This window comes from Hemitrygon akajei, chromosome 12 (assembly GCF_048418815.1).
Source record: "Hemitrygon akajei chromosome 12, sHemAka1.3, whole genome shotgun sequence".
Lineage (NCBI taxonomy): Eukaryota > Metazoa > Chordata > Chondrichthyes > Myliobatiformes > Dasyatidae > Hemitrygon > Hemitrygon akajei.
The window spans coordinates 96404904-96432318 of record NC_133135.1 but is presented as its reverse complement, the minus strand read 5'-3'; the positions used below and the strand labels follow the sequence as shown (position 1 = coordinate 96432318).

General features: G+C 40.5%; 1 protein-coding gene across 4 annotated transcripts in view; it reads right to left on the bottom strand.

Annotated features, from left to right (window-relative positions):
- The window catches only part of cep350 (centrosomal protein 350), a 277088-nt gene that overhangs the window by 167097 nt on the left and 82576 nt on the right, over positions 1-27415 (bottom strand). For 3 of the 4 annotated variants that reach the window (XM_073063710.1, XM_073063706.1, XM_073063707.1), the window contains exons 9-10: positions 16939-17079; positions 10680-11305 (exon numbers count right to left, since the gene is read on the bottom strand). In XM_073063710.1, the coding sequence (XP_072919811.1) occupies positions 10680-11305; positions 16939-17079 (767 nt within the window). The remainder of the gene's footprint in view (positions 1-10679; positions 11306-16938; positions 17080-27415) is intronic. The other variant, XM_073063709.1, reaches the window with a different exon arrangement.

Sequence of the window (27415 nt, the reverse complement as noted above, 5' to 3'; positions counted from 1 at the left end):
ATCTCCTATACAACAAATCTTAATAGAAAGTCCTGTGCAGATTGATTAGACCTCATTAATCAGATTAAAGAATTGGATCAACTGTATGCTCAAACTAAGAATCCTGAATTATACAAGAAGCATGTAGAACTTCAAACTAAATTTAATCTTCTGTCTACTCAACCTGTCGAACGACAACTTCTTGAAAGTAAGAGTCGCTTCTATATTCATGGTGACAAATCTGGTAAATTTCTAGCCAATCAGCTGAGACGTTCCAAAGACAAACAACATATTACAAAGATCCGGAAGGAGAATGGAGACTTTACATCAGATCACTTAGAAATCAATGACGCATTTAAAAATTTCTATTCTCGACTTTATTCCTCTGAATCTTTGAATGACAATATCTCTGTTGATCACTTTTTAAATAATCTGAATATTCCTTCGCTTTCATCTGATTTTAAAGCCAAACTTAATGCGCCTATAACATCAGAAGAAATATCTTTTCAATTTCTGCATTGTCTTCAGGGAAATCTCCTGGACCTGATGGGTTCCCCGTAGAATTTTATAAATCATTCTCTTCACTTCTCTCCCCTCAGTTACTTTCAGTATTATCTGACTCGTTTAACTACGGCAAATTGCCACCCTCTTTTAATGAGGCTTCTATTATTCTTTTATTAAAAAAGGGTAAAGACCCAACAGAGTGTTCCTTGTATAGGCCGATTTCATTGCTTAATGTTGATGTTAAAATCTTGGCCAAAGTTTTGGCTTATAGATTAGAAACTGTTATTCCCTCTATTATTTCTGATGATCAAACTGGTTTTATTAAAAACCGTCTTCCTTTTTTTAACATTCGGCGTTTATTTAACATTTTATATTCACCTCCAACTGGGATTCCTGAATGTGTTATTTCACTTGATGCGGAGAAAGCATTTGATCGTATAGAGTGGAACTACCTTTTTGCAGTTTTAGAAAAATTTGACTTCGGTCAAAGTTTTATCTCTTGGATCAAATAGCTGTATTTGTGTCCTACTGCCTCTGTTTTAACTAATTCTCAGAAATCCCAGTTATTTAACCTCAAACGTGGCACCTGCCAGGGATGCCCTTTAAGTCCCTTTCTCTTTGATTTGGCTATAGAACCTTTGGCGATAGCATTTCTAAATTGTCCTGAATTGACCGGGATTTGGAGAGGGGGTGTTGAGCATAGTGTTTCTCTTTATGCTGATGACTTATTACTTTTTCTTTCAAATCCGTCTACATCCTTACCTCCAATATTTTCACTTCTTGATCGGTTTAGCCGGTTCTCTGGCTATAAACTTAATCTACTTAAGAGCGAACTTTTCCCAATTAATAAAGAAGCACAAGAATTAACTTTTCGTGATCTCCCTTTTAAAGCAGTTCATAATCAATTTACTTACCTTGGGATTACAGTCACAAGGAAGTTTAAAGATCTCTTTCGTGAAAATTTTGCCAATCTTTCATATACTATAAAACAGAGTCTGTTACAATGGTCACCTCTATCTATGTCTTTGGTAGGTCGTATCAATGTTGTTAAAATGTATGTTCTCCCTAAACTTTTATATTTATTTCAATCAATCCCAATTTTTATTCCTAAATCTTTTTTCGATTCCTTAGACTCTATTATTTTGTCATATCTGTGGAAGAATAAGCGCTCTAGAATTAATAAAGTTTATCTCCAAAAATCTAAAAAAGGTGGCATGGCTTTACCTAACTTTCGTTTATATTATTGGGCAGCCAATATACGTTGTGCTACCTTTTGGTCTTTTTTCCATGGCCAACCTGAGTGCCCTAATTGGGTGGCAATGGAGTTGAGTTCCACTAAAGATTTATGTATCTCTGCACTTCTTGGCTCTGTACTCCCTAGTAGTTTGTCCAGATTAATTGTTAATCCTCTTGTTAGACACACTTTGCGTATATGGGCTCAGTTTAGGAAGTTTTATGGTTTCCATGGTTTTTCCTTTTCTAGCCCTATCTTACATAATCACCCTTTTTTTACCTACTACGTATGAATCAGCATTCCATGATTGGTATAGGAAGGGCATTAGACATTTTGAAGATCTTTTTATTGATAATCGCTTCGCATCTTTTCAACAGCTCTCTGCTAAGTTCAATCTGCCCAATGCTCATTTTTTTAGATATCTCCAAATTAAACACTTTATTAATCCTTTAATTCCTAACTTCCCTGAAATGCCTGAGAAAAATGTTATAGATTTCTTTCTTTCTATTAATCCACTAGGTAAAGGTTTAATATCATTTATTCGTGATAAATTAGCATCCTTACGGCGTGCCCCTGTGAATAAAATTAGAATGGCTTGGGAGCATGATTTAAATATCTCCTTATCTGATGAGACGGGATTTGATTCTCAAATCAGCTAATTCAACCTCTCTTTGTGCTCGCCATTGCCTTTTACAGTTTAAGATTGTTCATAGAGCCCATATGTCTAAATCTAACCTATCTCGATTTTACCCTAACATTAGTCCTCTCTGTGATAAATGCAAAAGAGGCGAGGCCTCTCTCATTCATATGTACTGGTTTTGTCCTAGCTTGGAGAAATTTTGGAAAGACGTCTTCATAACGTTATCTTATATTCTGAATCACCACCTAGAACCTAACCCTTTAATTGCTTTGTTCGGTTTTTTGGGTGAGACAGATTTACGTCTGAGTTCGACTAAGTGTTGAATATTATCTTTTGCTTCTCTCCTGGCTAGACGTTTAATCCTCCTTAGATGGAGGGATGTTGCCCCGCCCACGCATGCTCAATGGCTTAATGATATTATGTCCTGCTTAGACCTTGAAAAAATTCATTATTCAGTTCTTAATTCGGATACAAAGTTCCATAAGGTCTGGGGACCTTTTATTGAGTACTTTCATAACCTTCCTCTTAACTAAGGTTTTTTTTTTGGTCCCTTGCTTTCAGCTCCTTTTCTGTTGCTAAGTGTATTTACAGTTTTGGGGGTTTGAATGTCCTGATGTATACTCTCTAGATTGTGTTGTGGTTGGTCTGGAGTTCTTTTTTGTTGCGGGGCTTGGGGAGGATACTAATTTTACATATCTTCAATTTGGGTGCTTTCTCAATTATCTTCTTTTGTATTATATTATTATTGTATGTTTATTTTTGCACTGTATTAATGTTCTTCATTTTGATCTGGGTTTTTTTATCTGTAGCGATGTAGAAAATGTATTAAAAAACTAATAAAAAAAAGAGATAATAATACCAATACTTAAGAAATGTTTTAATTATGTTCTCTGAGGAGGGGAGACGCCGTTGTCCTGGAATCAAGCAATAATTTCAGTAATTCCTAAAAGTGGTAAGGAACGGACTGAATACAGTTCCGATAGGCCCGTATCGGTTCTAAACATAGACTATAGATTATTTGCATCAATATTAGTAAAAAGATAGGAAAAAATAATTTCAGATCTAATTGACACAAATCAAACAGGTTTTGTAAAAAGTAGGCAAATCCAGGACAATGTGAGCATATCTCATTGACCATATGAGCAATAATAACCTGGAAACTGTAGTTATTAGCCTTGATGCTGAAAAGGCCTTTAACTCGGTACGATGGGAATATCTCTTCTTGGTACTCAAGCGGTTTGGCTTTAATAATCAGGTAGTTAGATGTCTGAAATCTTTATATTCTTCCCCTACAGCCAGAATTAAAATAAATGGGAATTTATCTAAAACAGTATTTCTTGAAAGGGGATGTCGACAAGGATGCTCCCTAAGACCCGTGCTTTTCGCTCTTTTTATCGAGCCATTGTCCAGGCAATCAGAGAAGACAAGATTCCAACAGGTGTACTGATCAGAGATACAGAATAAGTTTTCTTTATATGCGGATGACATTTGTGTGACTCTTACCAATCCCAATGCAGGTTTGCCTAAATTATTATCCCTACTGAAAGAATTCAGTTCCTACTCTGGCTATAAATTAAATTTACATAAAACCCAAACTTTAAATTTTAATTACGAACCACAAGAAAACATTTACAGAATGAGTAAATTCAAACAGAAAGGTAATATTAGTAAATACCTAGGAGTGCAAATACCTTAAGACCTGTCTACTATCTACGAACATAATTATATTCCCATAACAGCTGATATTAAAGCAGACTTAAATAGATGATCATTGCTGCCAATGAATATGTATAATCGAATAGAAGCCATAAAGATGAATGTGTTACCTAGATTGCTCTTTCTTTTTCAATCATTGCCTGTTGAAGTACCTTTTAAGCAATTTAATGAATGGAAAAGAATGATTTCAACATTTACTTGGGGAAAACAGAAACCAAGAATTAGATTTCAGACATTACAGCTGCCTAAGGATAAAGGAGGATTTGCTGTGCCTTGCTTTGAAGACTATTATAAAGCAGCACAGCTGCGCAGTCTGGTCTGTTAGTGTGACCCTAATTGTGAGGCAAAGTGGAAGGATTTAAAACAAAGTCTAATAAATATCTCTCCCAATCTTTACTGGTGGATAAAACACTCCCAGAGAAGCATTTAAATTAACTGACTAAGTGGACAACAGTCCCTCTAAACATTTGGTATAAAGGATTTAAAGACCCTAAATTTGAAAGAAATGTAAGACTACTTACTACGTTGGGTGGCACATGACACAGAATTCCTCCCAGCACAATTGGATGGTAGATTTACACAGTGGACAAGTAATGGAATCACCTCATACTGTACAATATCTTCCATTAAGGGGTTGGAGTCCTTTCAACAACTCACAGAAATGTATCACTTAGAGAAACAAGACTTTTTTAGATATCTTCAAATAAGACAATATTTTAATAATAATATTAAAACTATTGGAGAGAAAGGGTTAAGTCTGATTGATATATTCATTGATGTGTTTAAAGGTAATATTAGAAAGAAACTGATAAACAGGATTTACTCGATTTTACAATCTAAGAGGGGTCAGGGGTCTCTCCACAAAATCAAAATGGGAGGAAGAAGCCAACATAAAATTGACAGAAAATGATTGGTTAAAAATATGTAGAATACATTCAACTACTTCAAGCTCAGGTCTGTGGAGGGAATTCGCCTGGAAGAATACCTTAAGATTTTTCATAACGCCAAAAATAAATAAGGTACGAAGTAACAGACTTGAACAAGATCAATGTTGGAGAATGTGAGATAATATGTTGCCTGATCATTTTCATATTTTCTGGGAGTGTCCAAAGATTTTGTCTTATTGGTTAGATGTGGTAACAGATATAAGGTCAATAATCAGCCCAGAGATTAATTTTCACTTTAGCCTTATTTATTTGGGTAATGTACCAAACGGGCTCAAAAAACATGAAAGATATTTGTTACAAATACTCCTAGCAGCCAGTAAGAAAGCGATTACCAGGAAATGACTAAGCAAAGAGTCTCCTACAGTCCTGGAATGGACAGAAATAGTTCAAGAAACTAATGTTATGGAGCGATTGACTTTCTCTCTGAGACATGCCATTAAGATCTTTGAAAGATACTGGGAAATTGGACATTTTATTTGAGCTTGAAATGACTTCTTCACTGTACATTTATGTGGATTGAATAACTTTGTTTTATTTCTTCTTATGAGGGAACCTGCAGAATGGTCTTTAAAGTTACGGATTTTAAGGTCCCCTGAGATTTTGAAGGATAATTAGGGACATGAGCTTGGTTAACCTTGACCCAGCAATGTAACCCATTTCGTTATTCATTTTTTTCTATTATAAGATACGGATTTTATTTCACCTATGATGACCGTCTGTTTTTATCCTGTTTGTTCTGTTATTGGCAAAACAATAAAAATAAAGTTTTTAAAAAAAGAAAATTTCTTTTTTGGAATGGCTGAGTCAAAGTCCTGACCTGAATCCTTCAGAAATGTTGTGGAAGACTTGAAGTAAGTAGTTCATGCAAGGAAGCCAACCAACGTTCCAGAGTTGAAGCAGTTTTGTACGAAGGAATGGCCTAAAATGCCTCCAAGCCGATGTGCAGGTCTGATCAACAGTTACTGGAATCATTTGGTTTAAGTTATTCTTGTACAATGGGGTCACACTGAAAGCAAAGGCTCACATACTTTTTCCAACAAATATAGGTAATATTGCATCATTTTTGTCAATAAATACATGAACAAGTATAATATTTTTCGTGTTATCTATTTAATTGGGCTCTCTTTATCTAGTTTTAGGACTTTTGTGAAGATCTGATCACATTTTAGGTCATATTTATGCAGAAATAGAAAAATTCTACCGCGTTCACAAACTTTCTAGCACCACTGTAGAAGTTCAATGATAATTAAACTTGAATTGAATTGAAAACACATTCAAGGCTTTTTTTCTAATGCTATTAAGAGATAACTGAACACTGTGTGCATTCTATATAACTATATAACAATTACAGCACGGAAACAGGCCATCTCCGTCCTTCTAGTCTGTGCCGAACACTTACTCTCACCTAGTCCCACCGACCTGCACTCAGCCTATAACCCTCTATTCCTTTCCTGTCCACATACCTATCCAATTTTACTTTAAACAATATCGAACCTATCGAATTCTTTGATCTATTTGCACCCAAGCTCAGTAATTCCCTCTACCATGTCATGTAAAACTCCCCAAATTTTAGTAATTTCTCTAAAATTTAGTAATGCATCCTAATATTTCCCCCAGATCATTATTATTGTCTGATAATACTTTTGTGGATAATTTGGCTACATTAAAAGGTGTTAACAAATCCAAATTGTTATTACATAACTTCAAGATGGGCAACTACATTGCTGGTTAAATAATACCTCACACCACAAAACAATAAAAAAATTTATATATAACCTGTACATAAAAATGGAAAAGCAATTCTGAGTACCTTATAGACAGAAACAAGAGCATTTATAATGAAGTTCTGCAGATTCTAGAATTATTTCAAATGACTGTGGGGTGCAAATGTGACCACATTATTTCAGGGAAGGAGGAATAAAAATTCAGGAACATTGACCTGTTAACCTAATGTCAGTGATAGGAACATGATGATGGAAGCTTTAATAAAGGATGGAATTTCAAATACCATGCAAGCAGTAATTGTATTGAGAAGAATCCACATGAGAGGAAACAATCCACTAGATTTCAAAATCAGAATCAGGTTTATTACCACCGGCATGTGATGTGAAATTTGTTAACTTAGCAACAGCAGTTCAATGCACTACATAATCTAGCAGATAAAAAAAATAAATAAAATAAAACATAATAAACAAAGTAAATCAATTATGTATATTGAATAGTTTTTTTTTAAATATGCAAAAACAGAAATACTGTATATTTTAAAAAAGTGAGGTAGTGTCTAAAGCTTCAATGTCCATTGAGGAATCAGATGGCAGAGAAGAAGCTGTTCTTGAATCGCTGAGTGTGTGCCTTCAGGCTTCTGTACCTCCTACCCAATGGTAACAGTGAGAAAAGGAAATGCCCTTGGTGCTGGAGGTCCTTAATAATGGATGCTGCCTTTCTGAGACACCACTCCCTAAAGATGTCCTGGGTACTTTGTAGGCTAGTGCCCAAGATGGAGCTGACTAGATTTACAACCTACTGCAGTTTCTTTCAGTCCTGTGCAGTAGCCCCTCCATACTAGACAGTGATGCAGCCTGTCAGAATGCTTTCCAACTATAGAAGTTTTTGAGTGTATTTGAGAACATGCCAAATCTCTCAAAGCTCCTAATAAAAGTATAGCTGCTGTCTTGCCTTCTTTATGACTATATCAGTATGTTGGGACCAGGTTAGATCCTCAGAGATCTTGACACCCAGGAACTTGAAGCTGCTCACTCTCACCACTTCTGATCCCTCTATGAGGTCTGGTATGTGTTCCTTCATCTTACCCTTCCTGAAGTCCACAATCAGTTCTTTCGTCTTACTGATGTTGAGTGCCAGGTTGTTGCTGCAGCACTATTCCACTAGTTGGCATAACTCACTCCTGCATGCCCTCTCGTCACCACCTGAGATTTTACCAACAATGGCTGTAACATCAGCAAATCTGTAGATGGTGTTTGAGCTATGCCTAGCCACACAGTCACGTGTATACAGAGAGTAGAGCAGTGGGCTAAGCACACACCCCTGAAGTGCGCCAGTGTTGATCGTCAGCAAGGAGGATATGTTATCACCAATCCACACAGACTGGGTCTTCTGGTGAGGAAGTCGCGGATCCAATTGCAGAGGGAGGTAGAGGCCCAGGTTCTGCAACTTCTTAATCAGGATTGTAGGAATGATGATATTAAATGCTGAGCTATAGTCGATGAACAGCATCTTGATGTAGGTGTTTTGTGTTGTCTAGGTGGCCTAGAGTCATGTGAAGAGTCACTGAGATTGCGTCTGCTGTTGACCTATTGTGGCAATAGGCAAATTGCAATGGGTTCATGTCCTTGCTGAGGCAGGAGTTCAGTCTAGTCATAACCAACCTCTCAAAGCATTTCATCACAGTCGATGTAAGTGCTACCGGGCAATAGTCATTAAGGCAGCCCACATTATTCTTCTTTGGCACTGGTATAATTGTTGCCTTTTTGAAGCAAGTGGGAACTTCTGCCCATAGCAGTGAGAGGTTGAAAATTTACAGATATTAATCTGGAATATATAAGGGAACTAGGTGGTGGTCAATGTGGACTATTTTGGAAGGAGGCTAATAAGGCTCTACTTGGCCAACAAGTTAGAACATGTGAAATTCTAGGTAATGTAGAACATGATCTCAGAATTGGTTATCACTATGAAAAGAAACAATAAGAATATGTGATAAACAGAAGATTCTGCAGATGCTGGAAAACTTGAGCAACACACACAAAATGCTGGAGGAACTCAGCTAGTCAGGCAGCATTTATGGAGAAGAATAAGCAGTCGACATCTTAGGTAGAGATCCTTCATCAAGACCTGCAATAAGAATATATGGATCGTTCTCACATTGGCAGGCTGTGACTCGTGGGATACTGCAGGGGTCAGCACCAGAGTACCAACTTTTAATAAATCTATGTCAATGGTTTTGCTGGAAGATCAAATGTAATATTTCTAAGTCTGCTGAGCACAGCAAATAAGATGGAATTGCAGGCATGGAAAATAGAACAGAGGGTTCAGGTAGACTTGAATACGGTGAGTGTGTGGGCCAGAATATGGTAGATAGTATATGTAGAAAAAGTATCACCACTCAATGCAAATGATAGAAAAGCAGAGCATCTGTTGAATGGTAAAAGTGTGTAACATTTTATTATTCAAAAGAGATCTAGGTGTGCTTGTAATAGTTGCTGAAAGCCACTATCTGGGTGCAGCAAGCAAGAGGCAAAATTTGTATGTTAAATTTTACATGAATATTTGAATAGAAGATTAAGAAAATTTTATTTTGACTTCACAAAACCTAGGTATTTGGAGTATGCAGTTTTCATCTCCTTGCCCAAGGATAGACATGCTATCAAGGACTCTTCATCTCATGGGTGGCACGGTAGTGCAGTGGTTAGCACAACTCATTACAGTACCACTAACCAGTGAGTTCAAATCTTGTTACTGTTTGTACTTTTCCCTGTGACTGTGCAGGTTTCCTCTGGGTGCTTCAGTTTAAAATCAGCGGATTACAGGGCAGCACAACTCGAAGAGCTGGCATGGCCTATTCTGCAAAGTATCTCAATAAGTGAATAGATGTTCTTGATATTTATTATTTAAGTATGTATTAATTTTTTTTTTCTTTTTTGGTATTTGCATACTGGTCGCCTGCCTTGTCGGTGAGGTTTTCATTGATTCTATTATGGCCATTAGAGTTATTGAGTATGCATGCGAGAAAATGAATCTCAAGTTTGTACATGATGACATAAATGTAGTTTGATAATAAATTTACTTTGAACTTTGAGCAAGGGAGTTCAGCAAAGATCCACCAGATTGGTTCAAAGGAGGGTGGGATTGCTGTATCATGAGAGTTTGTGTTGTATTTTCTGAAGTTCCGAAGAATGAGAAGAACTCAAAAAAGTATAAGGTTGTTAAAAGAGACTGACAAGCTAGAAACAGGGAAAGATGGCCCCCAGCTGAGGAATCTAGTATTAGGGATGCAGTTCTGGAATAAGGTAAAGGTGTTTAGGATAGAGGTAAGGAGCAATTTCTTCATTTAGGAAGATGTGAAATTCTCTACCTGGAGGGCTATGGAGGCTCAGTCATTTATTTAGAAATGCAGTGAGGAATGGGGCCTTCTAGCCCAATGAACTGCAGCAACTAGCAACCCAACTATTTAACACTATATTAATCACGAGACAACTTACAATCAGCAATTAACCTGATAACCAGTATATCTTTGGACTGCAGGAGGAAATCCATGCAGTCACAGGGAGAATGTACAAACTCTTTACAGATGGTATTGGAATTGAACTCATGGTGATCACTTAAAACAGGATAAATTTCTATGTAAACATAATTCAGTATGTGTTAAAAAAGTGACACCAAAGTAGATCATTCATGATCTCAAAGGCCCACTCTGGCTCCTTTTTCTTATGCCTTTACTAAATTTACATGTAACCCATTTGATAGGCTCTGGCAGTGCAGACTCAAACACTTGGTTACGTTAGCTTGCATGAAAAAATTGATAGATTACTAGCTTAGGTCTCTTTCCATGGCCATTTAAAATCTCTTCTACTCTTCACTATCAGTGAGAGAAATTTTTACTCACAGTAATAAGAAACAGCATGTAACTGCATAAAAAAGTTACCTGTTTCTCCTCTGATACTGATTGTTTGGGAGGCAGCTCATTAAACTTCGCTAGCTCAGTTACACATCTTGAGAAAGTCTCCTGTAAATATTTTTGGCACATGGGTTCTGGCTTGGGCTTTGAGAAGGCTTCTTTTTGTTTCCTGTAGAGTTCTTGCAACCGTTTGTTCTTCTGTTCCATTGCTTCCTTCTGAGCCTTCTTCTCTTCTGTCTGTCTTTTCTTTCTCTCTACTTGTTGCCTGGCAATATACTGCCTGACCTCCTCTGCATCATAATGCCTCAAACGCTTCAGCTGCATTTCAGTGCTCAGGTTGGACTTCTCCTGCTTTCTCTTAATTGGGCTCACACTTCTGGACAAGGCATGGCCTCCTGTAGTCTGTTTGCCACCTTCCAAATTTGTCTTTTCTTCTGAACCTTTCCGAGTTCCCTCAAGCTGAAGATCATCAAGGATCCCTCTTACTTCCGCTGGTAGCACATGTGTATTCAGCACTTCCAGTTTATTTTGCCCTTCTTCCTTCCTCCAGTCATCCCCAAAAGGCTGCTTTATTGTGCGGGACTCAGAGCTTCTGGGCCTCGACTTTTTGGAAACTTCAAGTCTAGGGTCAAGGTCTGTTCTTCTGGCATTTTCTGTAGATAGGGCAAAAAATACAAGAACAAACAAGATGGGGAGGAGATAACGAAGTTTAGGAACTGAAGATAGAGATTTACGAATTATACCATTTAATCCCAAATTATGCTTATTAAATTACATATGCTTATACTTTTATAAGATACTGTTGTATTATATTGGGCTAGACCCAAGTACAGGAACAGAATAAAGGATACAACATAACCACTAATACATGAGGACTTCTGCTTATAAATGAAAATTGCCATTCAAATCATATAATTCAGCTCTTTAGTAAGTTAAGTTTAAGAGCAACTACTTGGAAGAGATGCAAGTGAAATATCTGAAAGGAATAATAGAGTATCACAAAATTTTCTGAATAAATCAGCAGAATCAAGTCCAACTCTGCAGTACCTAGTAGAGTTCAAAATTCATCCAAGTCATTAGATCACTTCTTAATTGATCTTAACCCATTGTGAGATATTTAACTGTCATAGTCAGAGATAGAACCACCAGACATCACGGCAGCTAAGCAGTTAGAGCAATGCTACTACAGCTCAGGGCATTGGAGTTTGGAGTTCAAATTCAATGTGCTGGAGCTTTTGGAAAGCATCAAGTTGGATAAGTCACCGGGACCGGATGAGAAATATCCAGGCTACTGTGGGAGGCGAGGGAGGAGATTGTTGAGCCTCTGACAATAATCTTTGCATCATCAATGGGGACAGGAAAGGTTTCAAAGGATTGGAGGGTTGCAGATGTTGTTCCCTTATTCAAGAAAGGGAATAGAGATAGCCCAGGAAATTATAGACCAGTGAGTTTTACTTCAGTGGTTGGTAAGTTGATGGAGAGGATCCTGAGGGGCTGGATTTATGAACATTTGGAGAGGCATGATTAGGAATAGTCAGCATGACTTGGTGAAAGGCAGGTTGTGCATTACAAGCCTGATTGAAGTTTTTGAGGATGTGACTAAACACATTGATGAAGGTAGAGCAGTTGATGTAGTGTATATGGATTTCAGCAAGGCATTTGATAAGGTACCCCATACAAGGCTTATTGAGAAAGTAAGGAGGCATGGGATCCAAGGGGACATTGCTTCTTGGATCCAGAACTGGCTTGCCCACAGAAGGCAAAGAGTGGTTATAGACGGGTCATATTCTGCATGGAGGTCGGTCACCAGTGATGTGCCCAAGGGATCTGTTCTGGGACACCTACTTTTCATGATTTTTATAAATTAGATTAGATTCAACTTTACTATCATTGTGCCAAGTACAGTTACAAAGCCAATGAAATGCAGTTATCATCTAACCAGAAATGCAAATAGTGTTATTTACAAAATAACTACAAATAAAAAGTGCTACAGCACACAAATATGTAAGTACTGAGACAGTATACTATGGGTGCAATACTGTTTAGCGCTGTGATGTGAGGATCAGCAAGATCACAGCCTCAAGGAAGAAACTCTTCCTGAGCCTGCTGGTGCGGGAGCAGAGGCTCTTGCAGTGCCTACCAGATGGGAGGAGAGTAAAAAAGTCCATGGTTAGGGTGAGATGCGTCCTTGATAATGCTTTTCACCCTGCCAGGCAGCGTTTATGGTAGCTGTTCTCGATAGTGGGCAATTTGGTGCCGATAAGCTGCTGGGCAGTTTTCGCCACACGCTGGAGTGTTTTGCAGTCTGATATGAGACAATTGCCATACCACACTGAGATGCAGTTGGTGAGTACGTTCTCAATGTTACAGCAGTAAAAGCCCGTCAGTATCCTGGGACACAGGTGATCTTTCTTGATGCTCTGCAGGAAATAAAGGCGCTGTTGCCCCTTTTTGATCAGGGTGGAGGAGTTCAGGGACCAGGTGAAATGACCTGGATGAGGAAGTGGAGGGATGGGTTAGTAAATTTGCTGATGACACAAAGCTTGGGGGTGTTGTGGATAGTGTGAAGGGCTGACACAGGGGCATCGATAGGATGCAAAACTGGGCGAAGTGGCAGTTGGTGTTCAACCCAAATAAGTGTGAGTTGGTTCATTTTGGTAGGTCAAATATGATGGCAGAATATAGCATTAATGGTAAGACACTTGGCAGTGTGGAGGATCAGAGGGATCTTGGGGTCCGAGTCCATAGGACACTAAAAACTGCTGCACAGGTTGACTCTGTGGTTAAGAAAGCATCAATCATGCCTTCATCAATCATGGGATTGAGTTTAAGAGCTAAGAGGTAATGTTGCAGCTATTCAGGACACTGGTCAGACCCCGGTCAGACCCCATTTGGAGTACTCATTTCTGGTCGCCTTACTACAGGAAGGATGTGGAAACCATAGAAAGGGTGCAGAGGAGATTTACAAGGATGTTGCCTGGATTGGGGAGCATGCCTTATGAGAATAGGTTGAGTGAACTAAGCCTTTTTTCCCTTGGAGCGACGGAGGATGAGAGGTGACCTGAGAGGCATTGATCATGTGGAGAGTCAGAGGCTTTTTCCCACGGCTGAAGTGGCTAGCACGAGGGGACACAGACTTAAGGTGCTTGGAAGTAGGTACAGAGGAGATTTACCATTTGTACTATATTCCATCTTCAAAGGTCAGGGGTAAGTGTTTTTTTTTTACACAGAGAGTGGTGAGTGCGTGGAATGGACTGCTGGTGACAGTGGTGGAGTCTGATATGATAAGGTATTTTTAAAAAATATATTTTTATTGAAGGAATGACCAATACAGAATACATAATGGATTACATTTTCCTCCATTTTGCTTTTATATCTTACCCCTAAACAATAAGGTCTTTTAAGAGACTCCTGGACAGGTACATAGAACTCAGAAAAATAAAGGTAATTTCTAAGGCAAGGACATGTTCGGCACAGCTTTGTGGGCCAAAGGGCCTGTATTGTGCTGTAGGTTTTCTATGTTTATCTGTAAGGATTCTGTATGTCCTCCTAGTGAAATGCCTGGGTTTTCTCTGGGTGCTCCAGTTTCCTCACACAGTCTAAAGATAGTAGGTTAACTGGTCATTGTAAATAGTCTTGTGATTCAGCGAGAATTAAATCAAGGTTGCTGGACAGCACTGCTCAAAGGACCAGAAGGACCTATTCTGCGCTGTATCTTAATAAATTAATGAACGCATAAATAAATAAAAGGAATTATTTGCTTTCCATAGTGTGACTGCAATCTTACTGAGACACACTGCAGCTGTTGAGGTCAAAGTGCACACAATTTGGCTTTAGTGAGGACGGTGAGAAGTGACCTTGTATATTTTTTTTCTTTAAAAAGAAAATGAGTGGGTTGAAAGATATGGAAGCTAGGGCAATGGCATGTTTCTCGTGCAATATTAAGGTCAGGAACATTTCCATATTCCCTGCTGACTATCTGCCAGAAGTCTGTTCAGCTGTGCTCCTATCAAACCACACATCAATTGTTGTGGATATGCTCAGTATGGAGTACTGAGATGCAGAGCATATGGTAGATGCAACATTTAGTGACATTGTCACAGTGCAGGTACAAAAAGAGAGATAGCTGATCATGGTCAACAGCAGGCAGGAAGTGTCCTTGCTGCCTACCCTCACTACTTTGACAGACAGACACACTTTATTGATCCCAAGGGAAATTGGGTTTCGTTACAGCCCCATCAACCAAGAACAGTGAAAAAATATAGCAGTATAAAACCATAAATAATTAAATAATAATAAGTTAATCATGCCAAGTGGCAATAAGTCCAGGACCAGCCTATTGGGTCAGGGTGTCTGACACTCCGAGAGAGGAGTTGTAAAGTTTGATGGCCACAGGTAGGAATGACTTCCTATGATGCTCAGTGTTACATTGCGGTGGAATGAGTCTCTGGCTGAATGTACTCCTGTGCCTAACCAGTACATTATGGAGTGGATGGGAGTCATTGTCCAAGATGGCATGCAACTTGGACAGCATCCTCTTTTCAGACACCACCGTCAGAGAGTCCAGTTCCACCCCCACAACATCACTGGCCTTACAAATGAGTTTGTTGATTCTGTTGGTGTCTGCTACCCTGGTGTTTGCGGTCATCTGTGTGATTATTCCCTTCTCCACAAGTATTTATTTGGATTCTATGGATGGGGAGTGGAAGAAGAAGGGGTTCTTAGAGGAAAATGGCAGCAGCAAAGTTTATGCTGCCACAGTTTCTCTGATGCAATATGGGGAGGAAAAAGTTAAGGCAAACACAAGTGATCTGTTTTTAGCCACTCAGTCTATTCCACTCACTAACATGAGTCCAAAAAGGTTTGTTGCCCCACCCACCCCACCCTGGTGCCAGAGACATCTCTGAATAGTTACATATGTTGCTGAGGGAGAAAAGTAACCAGAAGTTGTAATACATGTTGGTACTAACAACATTGGTAGAAAGATGCGCGAGGTCCTAAGGTGCTGGTAGGTTCAATTGCATTTACTTTAATGCAAGGAGCATCAAGTCAGATGAGCTGAGAAGTGAGAGATTAGAGAGATCATCAGAGCAATAAGTAGAGAAGATATCATGGGGGGAATCACGTGATGTGTATAACTTGATACAAAAATCAATAAATGGTGAAACATTCAGCAACGAGACAGCATGCATGTAAAACAAAACTTAGTCGACTTTTCAGTAATCCTACTTCAGAATTTAACCAAAATCGATAAAAAAAAAATCATTTCAACTGCCCAACATGAATACCATCCTTATCTGTTGGGTAGGTAGATCCAACACTTCAATCTCTATTTCAGATTTACAATATCTGCATTTTTTGTTCATCCCAAAACTTAATTTTTAATTACACGTTTCTATCTGTCAACTCCCCATTCCTACCTCACCTGTCTCCTTTCACCCTTTCCCTTATCAGAAGCTACCTGTGTCTTAAAAATAATAAAAGGCTCATTTTTTATCATTCTTTTGAAGAAACAAGTCCAGTGGGCAGAACAGGCAGGCAGGTTAGGGATTATGGGAGGGCAGACAGGTTCAATTCCATTTAGTTAATACAAAGAGCCTTGAAGGCAAGTCATTCGAGAGAGCATGGATCAGTATTTGGATTCCAATATTATGGCAATGGCAATGTTCAAGAACATAGGGAGGACTGGTAATTTTGGGTACTTAAGTTTCAGATGTAAAACTTACGGAAGTTTCACACTTGCACCGCTTACCCAGTTTCATTTCCGAAGAGAAAATCAAGTACATCCCTTATTATGCTAGGACTACCTACGTTATTTCTCCAAAAATACCTTGGGCACTCTTAAGAAATTTCACCTCATCTAAGCCCTTTGCACTAAGGCAGTCAAAGTCAATATTGGTAGAGCTAAAATCACTTAGCACTACAACACTAATGCATTTGCACCTTCCTCTTTCAGATATAGCAATAAGGAGTATGAATGGAAGGAGGATGTGGAATTGGTCAAAAAATGTGAATATAAGTATGAACACAAAAACCATTCTCAATTTCATTCATAGAGTATGTTGTTTTCCCCAGTTAGTGTACATTTCTCTTTTTACAAAAATTACTTTAATGGGTCTCATGTTTCAAACCAAACCCAACCTAAGGTCAACTGCACCCAATGCAGATTTACAGATGATTAATAAAGTCAGTCACAGTACTAATGGGTGCCACTTCATTAATAGGCATTGGTCAACATAATCCAAAACACTAGCTAAGTCAAATTTGAGTACAGTTAGCTACTCACTAGATGTGGCATTCCTCTCTCTCCTGGTTTTCAAGCTAGTTTCCAACTTACTTTCAGTTACCATCTTTGGTGCAGGTCCCAGAACCATTTTTACCAGTTTCTGGCCTTCACGCCACGAAGCTGTGCTGATAACATGGGCATCTGGAATCAATAAACAGCATCAATAAATGCAAATACTTTTTAAATTACTTATCAGAAATTTATTCTGTATAGCTTAGACAAATTTTTAAAGCACATCCTCTTGGATGAAAGCAGAATTTATTAAGCTCTCACTCCACAAATTTTAATGACAGCCAATACGGTTTCCCAGCAATAGAACTGTAATCATTTTCATCATACCTAACCATCTGTAAAGGTTGATATTGAGCAGCCAAAAATTAAGTTATATTCAACAAAAGTGATGTAACAAAACAGATTGATGAAGGTAGAGCAGTGAATGTAGTGCAAGGCATTTGATAAGGTTCCCCATGCAAGGATCCTTCAGAAAGTAAGGAGGCATGGGATCCAAGGAGACCTTGCTTTGTGGATCCAGAATCAGCTTGCCAACAGAAGGCAAAGGGTGGTTGTAGATGGTTCATATTCTGCATGGTGGTCAGTGACCAGTGCTGTTCTGCAGGGATCTGTTCTAGGATCCCTCCTCTTTGTGATTTTCATAAACAACCTGGATGAAGTAGTAGAAGGATGGGTTAATAAGTCTGCTGATGACACAAAGGTTGAGGGTATTTTGGATAGTCTGGAGGATTGTCAGAGGTTACAGCAGGACATCAATAGGATGCAAAACTAGGCTGAGAAGTGGCAAGTGGACTTCAACCCAGATAAGTGTGAAGTGGTTCATTTGGGTAGGTCCAATTTGAAGACAGATTATAAATGGTAAGTCTCTTGGTAGTGTGGAGGATCTGAGAGTTCCTGGGGTTCGTGATGATAGGTTCACTCAAAGCTGCTGCGCAGGTTGACAGTGATTTTAAGGCGGCATATTGTGTGTTGGCATTCATCAACCGTGGATTTCAGTTCAACAGTCATTTAACCATATAACAATTACAGCGTGGAAACAGGCCATCTCGGCCCTTCTAGTCTGTGCCAAACGCTTACTCTCACCTAGTCCCACCTACCTGCACTCAGCCCATAACCCTCCATTCCTTTCCTGTCCATATACCAATCCAATTTTTTTTTTTTTTAAATGGCAAAATTGAACCTGCCTCTTCCACTTCTACTGGAAGCTCGCTCCATACTGCTACCACTGCCTGAGTAAAGAAGTTCCCCCTCGTGTTACCCCTTAAGTTTTGCCCCCTAACTCTCAACTCATGTTCTCTTGTTTGAATCTCCCCTACTCTCAATAGAAAAAGCCTATCCTCGTCAACTCTATCTATCCCTCCCATAATTTCAAATACCTCTATCAAGTCCCCCTTCAACCTTTTACACTCCAAAGAATAAAGACCTAACTTGTTCAACCTTTCTCTGTAACTCAGGTGCTGAAACCCAGGTAACATTCTAGTAAATCTCCTCTTTACTGTCTCTAATTTGTTGACATCTTTCCTATAATTCAGTGACCAGAACTGTACACAATACTCCAAATTTGGCCTCACCAATGCCTTGTACAATTTTAACATTACATACCAACTCCTATACTCAATGCTCTGATTTATAAAGGCCAGCATACCAAAAGCTTTCTTCACCACCCTATCCATATGAGATTCCACCTTCAGGGAACTATGCACCATTATTCCAAGATCACTCTGTTCTACTGCATTCCTCAATGCCCTACCATTTACCATGTATGTCCTATTTTGATTAGTCCTACCAACATAAGGTAATGTTATAACTACACAAGACCTTGGATAGACCTCACTTGGAGTACTGTGTACAGTTCTGTCACCTCACTACGGGAAGAATGTGGATAGAGAGAGTGCAGAGGAGAGTTACAAGGATGCTGCCTGGATTGGGGAGCATGCCCTATGAGAATAGGCTGTGTGAATTTGGCCTTTTCTCCTTGGAGTGATGGAGGATGAGAGGTGACCTGATCGAAGTATATAAGATGATGAGGGGCACTAATAGCCAAATGTTTTTTTCCCAGGGCTGAAATAGCTAACACAAGGGGGCATAGTTTTAAGGTACTTGGAAATGGGCACCGAGGGGATGTCAGGGGTACGTTTTTCCACACAAAGAGCGGTGGGTGCATGGAATGCACTGTTGGTGGCGGTGGTGGAAGAGGATACAATAGGTTTTTAAAGAGCCTCTTAGATAGGTACATGAAGCTTAGAAAATTTGAGGGCTATGTGCTAGGAAAATTCTAGGCAGCTTCTTGATTAGGTTACCTGGTCGCCACAACATTGTGGGCTGAAGAGCCTGTAATGTGCTATAAATTTCTATGTTCTAAAGGCAAATTAGTGACTCAGAATCAGGTTTAATATCACTGACATGTGACGTGAAATTTGTGAAATTAGCAGCAGCTGTTCAGTGCAATACATAATCTAGCAGAAAGAGAGAGAAAAAATAAATAAAACATAAAAAACAAGTCAATTACATAGGCAAACACGAGGAAATCTGCCGATGCTGGAAATTCAAGCAACACAAACAAAATGCTGGTGGAACGCAACAGGCCAGGCAGCATCTATAGGGAGAAGCACTGTCAACGTTTTGGGCCGAGACCCTTCATTAGTCCTGACAAAGGGTCTCGGCCCGAAACATCCACAGCGCTTCTCCCTATAGATGCTGCCTGGCCTGAAGTCAATTACATATATTGAATAGATTATAAAATGTGCAAAAACAGAAATATTGTATGTTATAGAGATACCCTGCCCTGTGGAAAAAAAACCACACACACACACCAAGTCAGGTTACTGACAATGCCTGCTTTTCTCAACTAAGATCTGCTTATGTGCTCCATGCCTCGATCAAAACAATTTTCAGAAGGCACTGGAAGAACTGTAGAGATGTATGAAGCTGGAAAAGGCTACAAATGCATTTCTAAAGACCCGAGTGTCCAGCAGTCCACAGTAAGAGAAATTGTCTACAAATGGAAGAAATTCATTATTGTTGCTGCTCTCCCTAGGAGTAGGCATCTTGCAAAGATCACACCAAAAGCACAACATGCAATGCTGAAGGTGGTGAAAAAGAACCCAAGGGTAACAGCAAAAGACCTGCAGAAATCTCTAGAACTTGCTAAAGTCTCTGTTCATGTGTCCGCTATTAACAAAAAAAACTGAACAAAAATGATATTCATGGAAGGACACCACAGAAGAAACCACTGCTCTCCAAAAAAAAACCATTGCTATTGTACATCTCAAGTTTGCAAAAGATCACCTGAATGTTTCACAATGTTTCTGAGACAACGTTCTGTGGACAGATGACACAAAAGTTGAACTTTTTGGAAGAAACACACACACTACGTTTGGTAGAAAAAGGGCAATGCATATCAATACCAAAGTCTCACCCCAATTGTGAAGCATGTTGTAAGGAACATCATGGTTTGGGGCTGCTTTGCTGCCTCAGGACCATGACAGTTTGCTATCGTTGAAAGAGCAATTAATTCAAAATTGAATCAAGACATTTTATTGGAGAATGTCAGGGTAGCAGTACGTCACCTGAGAATTAATAGACGTTGGATGATACAACAATACAATGATCCAAAACGCAAGAGTAAATCAACAATAGAATGGTTTAAAAAGAAAATTTGTGATTTGGAATGGCCAAGTCAGAGTCCAATTAACCCAACTGAGATACTGTGGCATGACCTGAAGAGGGCTGTTCATGCAAGGTATCCCAGAAATATTGAGAACTGAAACAGTTTTGTTTAGTCTAAATGGACTAAGGAGGTTCTACCAGTATTAAATGCAAAGGTTCACATACTGTGAATGATTAAACAATGTATTCAATAAAGACATGAAAAGTACAATCATTTGTGTGTTATTAGTTCAGGCGGATTGTGTTTGTCTATTATTGTGACTTAGATGATGATTACACATTTTATGAGTAATTAATGCAGACAACCAGGTAATTGTAAAAGGTTTACAAACTTTTGCTTGCAACTGTATCTCACTCTTGTATGTCTCCTTGTCACTATGAGATTCTGACAAGTGGTGGCATCAGCAAATTTATAGATGCCATATAAGTGTTCTGAGTTATACAGTCTTGAGTGTAGAGAGAGTAGAGCAGTAGGCTAAACACATATCCTTGATGTACACTTGTGTTGTCAGCGAGGAGGAAATATTATTACTGATTCAAACTGACTGCAGTCTCCTAATGAGGAAGTCAAGGATCCAGTTGCAGAGGGAGGTACAGAAGCCCAGGCTTTAAAGCTTGCTGATTAGTACTGATGAAATGATGGTGTTGAGCACTACAATCAATAAATAGCAGCTTGATATATACAGAATATTGACGTTGTTCAGGTAAAAGCCAAGTGAAGAGTGAGGTTGTTACTGAAATTGACCTGTTGAGGTGTCAGGCAATTTGCAGCAGGTCCACATCATTGTTCGGGCAGGAGTTAGCCATGAGCAACCTCTCAAAGCACTTCACCACAGTAGATGCGAGTACCACTGGGCGATAGTTTTTCCAATCAGCTCACTCTGCTCTTTTTGGGCACCAGTATGATTGATGCCCTTTTGAACGCTCCTATCCCTGAAGGAACCTATTCATTTCTTACATGTTCTGCACTCACTTATAAATTCTATATTCTCAACAATCTTGCTCATACTTGGTCATAATTATGGTACAGTACATTTAAGCTTTAAACTAGCTTTAGAAGGGAAATTGTGGGCATTAATTCAACATGGATGAAATCAAATTGGCAGAATGTCCTTCCAAATAGCATAAAATCTGTATCTTATTGGACCATAATGGCTCTTAAAAATATTTATTTTCTCAATTTATATTAGCCTTTTTGCCAGTGCAGGGGAGTCTAGAAATAGAAGGCACTTTAAGGTGAGGAACGAAATTGAAAGGAGAGCTTTTCCAGAGAGGGTGGAGAGTATTTGGAGCAAGTTGCCAAAGGTGATGGTTTGAGCAAATACAATTACATTTAGAAGGCATCTGGACAGTAGTTAAATACAAAAGGCAAAGAGGGATATGGGCCTAATACAGGTAAAATGGGAGTAGGATAAATGGGCATCATGGTCATTATGAGATAGACCAAAAGGGCCTATGTCTGTACTGTATAATTATGACTCTATGGCTAACACAGCATAACTTATGAAATGAATCTACACTGTGACTTCAAGAGGAGCACTTTTGCTACAGGATGAGGCAACTGAAGAGAATTTTGTTTTTCAATTTTGCAATATTGTGCAGCATCACATCAAACAGGCATGGAGATTGCTTTCTGATTATCATATTTCATCTTCTTTCAACTGACAAATAAGAACTAATCTTCAATGAACAAATTTGGAAGCAGCAATGCAAGCAGCAAAGACAAAGTGTGGGCTAAGGAATTCAATGCCCAGCACCAGAAAAGGCTCAGAGAGCCATCAGTGACCAACCAACCAAGACCCATTGGACATAACAACCAGATGCTGCCCATGGCAGGTGTTGAACAAAGAAAAAAAGCAGTGAATTAATTGATCTTGTCCTCGCCCAGGTGCAGGTGCACTTGCTCCTGACAGCATTGGTAGAGGTGACCACTCTAGTGTAACACACTACAAGGTTTCACTGCTAATGTAATGGCTTCTCTGTAATGTTCCACTGCTAAGGTAATGGTTTCTCTGTAGGAGCAATGTTTGGGTTATGACTAGAAATAACAGGACATGTTAGTCAATGAGCAGATGTTGTTCTTTTTTGTGTATCTGGGAGCTGGAATTCGTGGTCTTTTGCTGGGGAGAGATGAGGAGAGAACAGGCAAATGGACTGAGTTGGTAGAAGGTCAGTCATGATTGAAGCTGGTCAATGGTGGACAAACGGCCATATCAGTGAGCTCCAATGTTGCGCATTAGACTGTTTCATAAAAATGGGAAATTTTTCTTTTTGGTTTTCTTACTAACAAATTAAGAATTATAAAGCTCAATCGTTTGATCACACGTTGTATAGTTTGTTATTTTGTGGTACTGATTTGTAACAGGGAACACATCACGCAGCATCCACCAAAACGAGATTTCTTAAGTTTAGCTGGGTCGGGGGCTATCATCCCTTATATTAAGCCACTAGCCGAACCTAGAGTCACAACTGTGGGGGCTACGTTCGGGATTGATTCTGTTGGATGCTGTGTGATTACCCTGAGCACTGAATCAGTGGGGTAGGTATTCGCACTCCGGACGAATTGTTAATTCGCCTGTTAAGTACTTTTAAAGTTGCAATTTTGGGTGGATGCTTGATAAAATGGGAGGCACAGCTCTCATTTTAATGCAGACCAGCACTGATGTAGCAGTAGCTGGGGGGCGCAGATTTCCAAGACAGGGTTCTATCGTTTCTGAGGAGTGGTCGGAATTGGAATGTCTAATTAGTCCACATACCCCAGTGAAAAGTGAGAATTCTGAGTTAGTATCCAGCCTTACCGCTCTGGCGAATAAATGGAAAAATCATTTTCAAAGTCCCAGCTATGGTAGGCCCCGCCTATTCTCTGGAATAATGCCCATCCCTAAAGGGGGAGGAAGAGTATGAGACTTGGGCCGAGTGGACCTCTCAACTGTTAGAGCAGCAATGCTCTGACGACGTAAAGCGACGGAGATTGGTTGAAAGTTTGAATGGGTGGGCCACTGACATTGTGAGAGTCATCAGGTTAAAGTATCCTGTAGCAACAGCCGTGAATTACATGAAAGCACTGGATAATGCTTTTGGCCCAACAGGAAGCCCAATGGAGCTCAAGGTGGGGTTTCAGAACATACTTCAGAAGAAGGGGAAGAAGCTTCCTGCTTTTATTTTTCAGCTAGAGAGACAGCTAAATTGCTTGCAACGCATAAGGGTCATTCAGGCAGCTGAGTGACCTTCAATTCAGGCATCAATTAAGAATGGACCAGGTAGCCAGGGGTGCCCAGTCCCAAGGCTTGATTGCTTGGGGTCTCCAACAGTCTCGTAAGATGCATCCCCCTCCATCTTTTGTTGAGCTGATCAGAGAGTTACGGGAAGAGGAGAGTATGTTGGAGGCAAGGGAGGGCTCCGTCAGCGGGGTACAGACCTCGGTAGTAGTCCTGCGGTCAAGTGACCACAGATAGCCTACCCCAAGGAGCGGTAGAGGAGATTGTGGCAGAGTTGAAAATGGGGATATGTCCGCTGTTATTAGCAGGTGTGACTCCCCAAATGATGGAGCTAATGGGGGATGAATCCCTCAAGGGGACGAGCAATGCAGAGGGCTGCTGGCAGCAGGTGTCACACCAGAAGGAGAGTGAGCCCCCGGGTACCCAAGCAGAAGAGTCATCGGGAAAACCTAGAGGAGACCTAGTGAGGGAACGGCCTGTGTCTCTGGGGGAACACGTTCCCAGCAATGTACCAAGGTACCCTGGAAAGTGAAAGGCCCAATTCCTGAAGGCTTAGTGGGACCATGCTCTAGTGCATCGCTATGGACAGAGGTTATTTATGCTAAAGCCATACTCAACACCGGATCGCAGGTCACATTGTTGTACCATTTATTTTACAACCTCTATCAGAAGCATCTACCCTTGACCCCATTCAGGGCACTGGAGATCTGGGGGCTTAGCGCTAGTGATTATCCGTTTGATGGTTATTTGTCAGTGAAGTTGGATTTCTCGGAGGCCGATGTGGGAGTATCTGAGGTCCTTGATACATTAGTGCTGGTTTGTCTGGACCCTGTTGAGAAGGGCGGCATTTCAGTTCTGGTGGTTACCAACACCCCTCTTGTGAGGAGGCTCTTGAGGGCCTGCAAGGAGAAGGCTGGCGAGAGCTTTTGGGGAACATTGTCCGTGCACCCAGTGTTTCAAGCTGCTTTTGATTAAGTGCGTGGCTGCATTAGGCCGGATACCGAATTTAGACGAGAGACTGTGTGGTTCACCCAGTCGAAGCCAATGGTAGTAAGGCCTGGGGAAGTAGCGACAGTGATGGGGACACCCAAATTTCTCAGAGTGCCTAAGGGCGAGGCCCTCTTAGTGTACGCTCCGGAAGACCATGAGGGGGAGTCAGGATTTCCTGCTGAGGTACTGGTGAGGCCTGAACTGCAGAAGCCTCTGGTTGTACAGGCAAGCAGAATGGCAGTGATTGTCAGGAACAATACGAAGAGGGAGGTCACCTTCAACTGGGGGATGCCCCAGCACATTTGTTCCTAGTGACAGTAATGCCCAGTGTCCGTGAGACAAGCCGGGGAGAAACTATTGGAAAAAGGGGAAAAGTTGACTGCTGAGTCATTCAACGTCAGGGACTCCCCGGTTCCTGCGGGTTGGAAGAGGAGGTTGGTAGAGAACATGTTGAAGCTGGAAGGTGTCTTTTCCACTGACAAGTTTGATGTGGGTTTTTCCAAGAGCATGTGTGACTATCTGGGTGACTGAGGAGAAAGGTTGCGGCGACCGGCCCCTGCAGAGGTGGAGGACAGTCGGCAGCATTTGTGTAAACTGAAGGATACTGGGAACATCACTGAGTCCTGAAGCCCCTATGCGTCCCCAATAGTAGTGGCCCAAAAGAAGAATGGGAAAGTACGGATGTGTGTGTGGACAACAGGACTCTGAAAAGGCACACCGTCCCTGACCAGTATACTGTCCCAAGGACTGAAGACGCATTGGCCGGTCTGAGTGGGGCAAAGTGGTTCAGTGAGCTGGACTTGAGGATCGGTTGGTTACCAGATCCCCATGAGTGAAGCCAACAAAGGGAAAATGGTATTTATATGTCCCCTGGGATTTTTCCGGTTTGAAAGGATGCCCCAAGGCATCTCGAGAGCTCCTGCAACCTTCCAGCGGCTCACAGAAACATAGAAAACCTACAGCACGGGACTTCCAGATCAACAAGGGAATGGCAGCGTAGGGAAAGGTCTCTCAACAAAAAAGAATGTAAACTGCCCCAAAGTGGAAATTAGACAAATATTTAGACTATAATTAGACTAATATTTAGTCCCTCTCCCTTTCTCTTCACCATCTACACCTCGGACTTCAACTACAACACAGAGTCTTGCCATCTTCAGAAGTTTTCTGATGACTCTGCCATAGTTGGATGCATCAGCAAGGGAGATGAGGCTGAGTACAGGGCTACGGTGGGAAACTTTGTCACATGGTGTGAGCAGAATCATCTGCAGCTTAATGTGAAAAAGACAACGGACCTGAGGAGGGTTAAGGCACCAGTGACCCCTGTTTCCATCCAAGGGGTCAGTGTGGACATAGTGGAGGATTACAAATACCTGGGGATACAAATGGACAATAAACTGGACTGGTCAAAGAACACTGAGGCTGTCTACAAGAAAGGTCAGAGCCATCTCTATTTCCTGAGGAGACTGAGGTCCTTTAACATCTGCCGGACGATGCTGAGGATGTTCTATGAGGCTGTGGTGGCCAGTGCTATCATGTTTGCTGTTGTGTGCTGGGGCAGCAGGCTGAGGGTAGCAGACACCAACAGAATCAACAAACTCATTCGTTAAGGCCAGTGATGTTGTGGGGGTGGAACTGGACTCTCTGACGGTGGTGTCTGAAAAGAGGATGCTGTCCAAGTTGCATGCCATCTTGGACAATGACTCCCATCCACTCCATAATGTACTGGTTAGGCACAGGAGTACGTTCAGCCAGAGACTCATTCTACCGAGATGTAACACTCAGCGTCATAGGAAGTCATTCCTACCTGTGGCCATCAAACTTTACAACTCCTCCCTCGGAGTGTCAGACACCCTGAGCCAATAGGCTGGTCCTGGACTTATTGCCACTTGGCATGAATAGCTTATTATTTAATTATTTATGGTTTTATATTGCTATATTTCTTCACTATTCTTGGTTGGTGCGGCTGTAACGAAACCAAATTTCCCTCAGGATCAATAAAGTATGTCTGTCTATTGTATAACTATATCAATAAAAGGGGCAAGGATGATGTCTAAGTATAAGAATAAAAAGTCCGCTCAGAAGGCCGATAAATACGAGTCGCAGCAAGACGAGGGGCATAACTTCTTCACAGCTAGCCAGGACGGAGATCATGAGGAAGAATTGGTGAACCTGACTTTGATTCTCAGAGAGATTCGTGATTTCCGACAAGATAACAACAAACAGCTGAAGATATTAAAGGAGAAACAGCAAAAACTAATTTGAGGTTAAATGAAGCTGAAGCGAGGATTGTGGGGACTGAGGAGAGGCTTCAAAATGCAGAGGAAGTGATAGCAGAAATGCTAAAGCTACAAAAGCAGCTCCAGTGGAAGCTAACAGACCAGAAAGGTTGCTCAAGGAGGAAAAATGTAAAGATCTATGGATTCCCGAAGGAGCTGAAGGTAAACCCGGATTGGTGATTCCCTTCGTGGAGAAGCTGCTTAGAGAGAACCTTGATATACCAGAAGCAAAAGACCTACAGATACAAAGGGCCCACCGTGCGTTAGCACTGCAGCCTCTGGCAGACGCCCAGCCCAGATCGATTCTAGTCA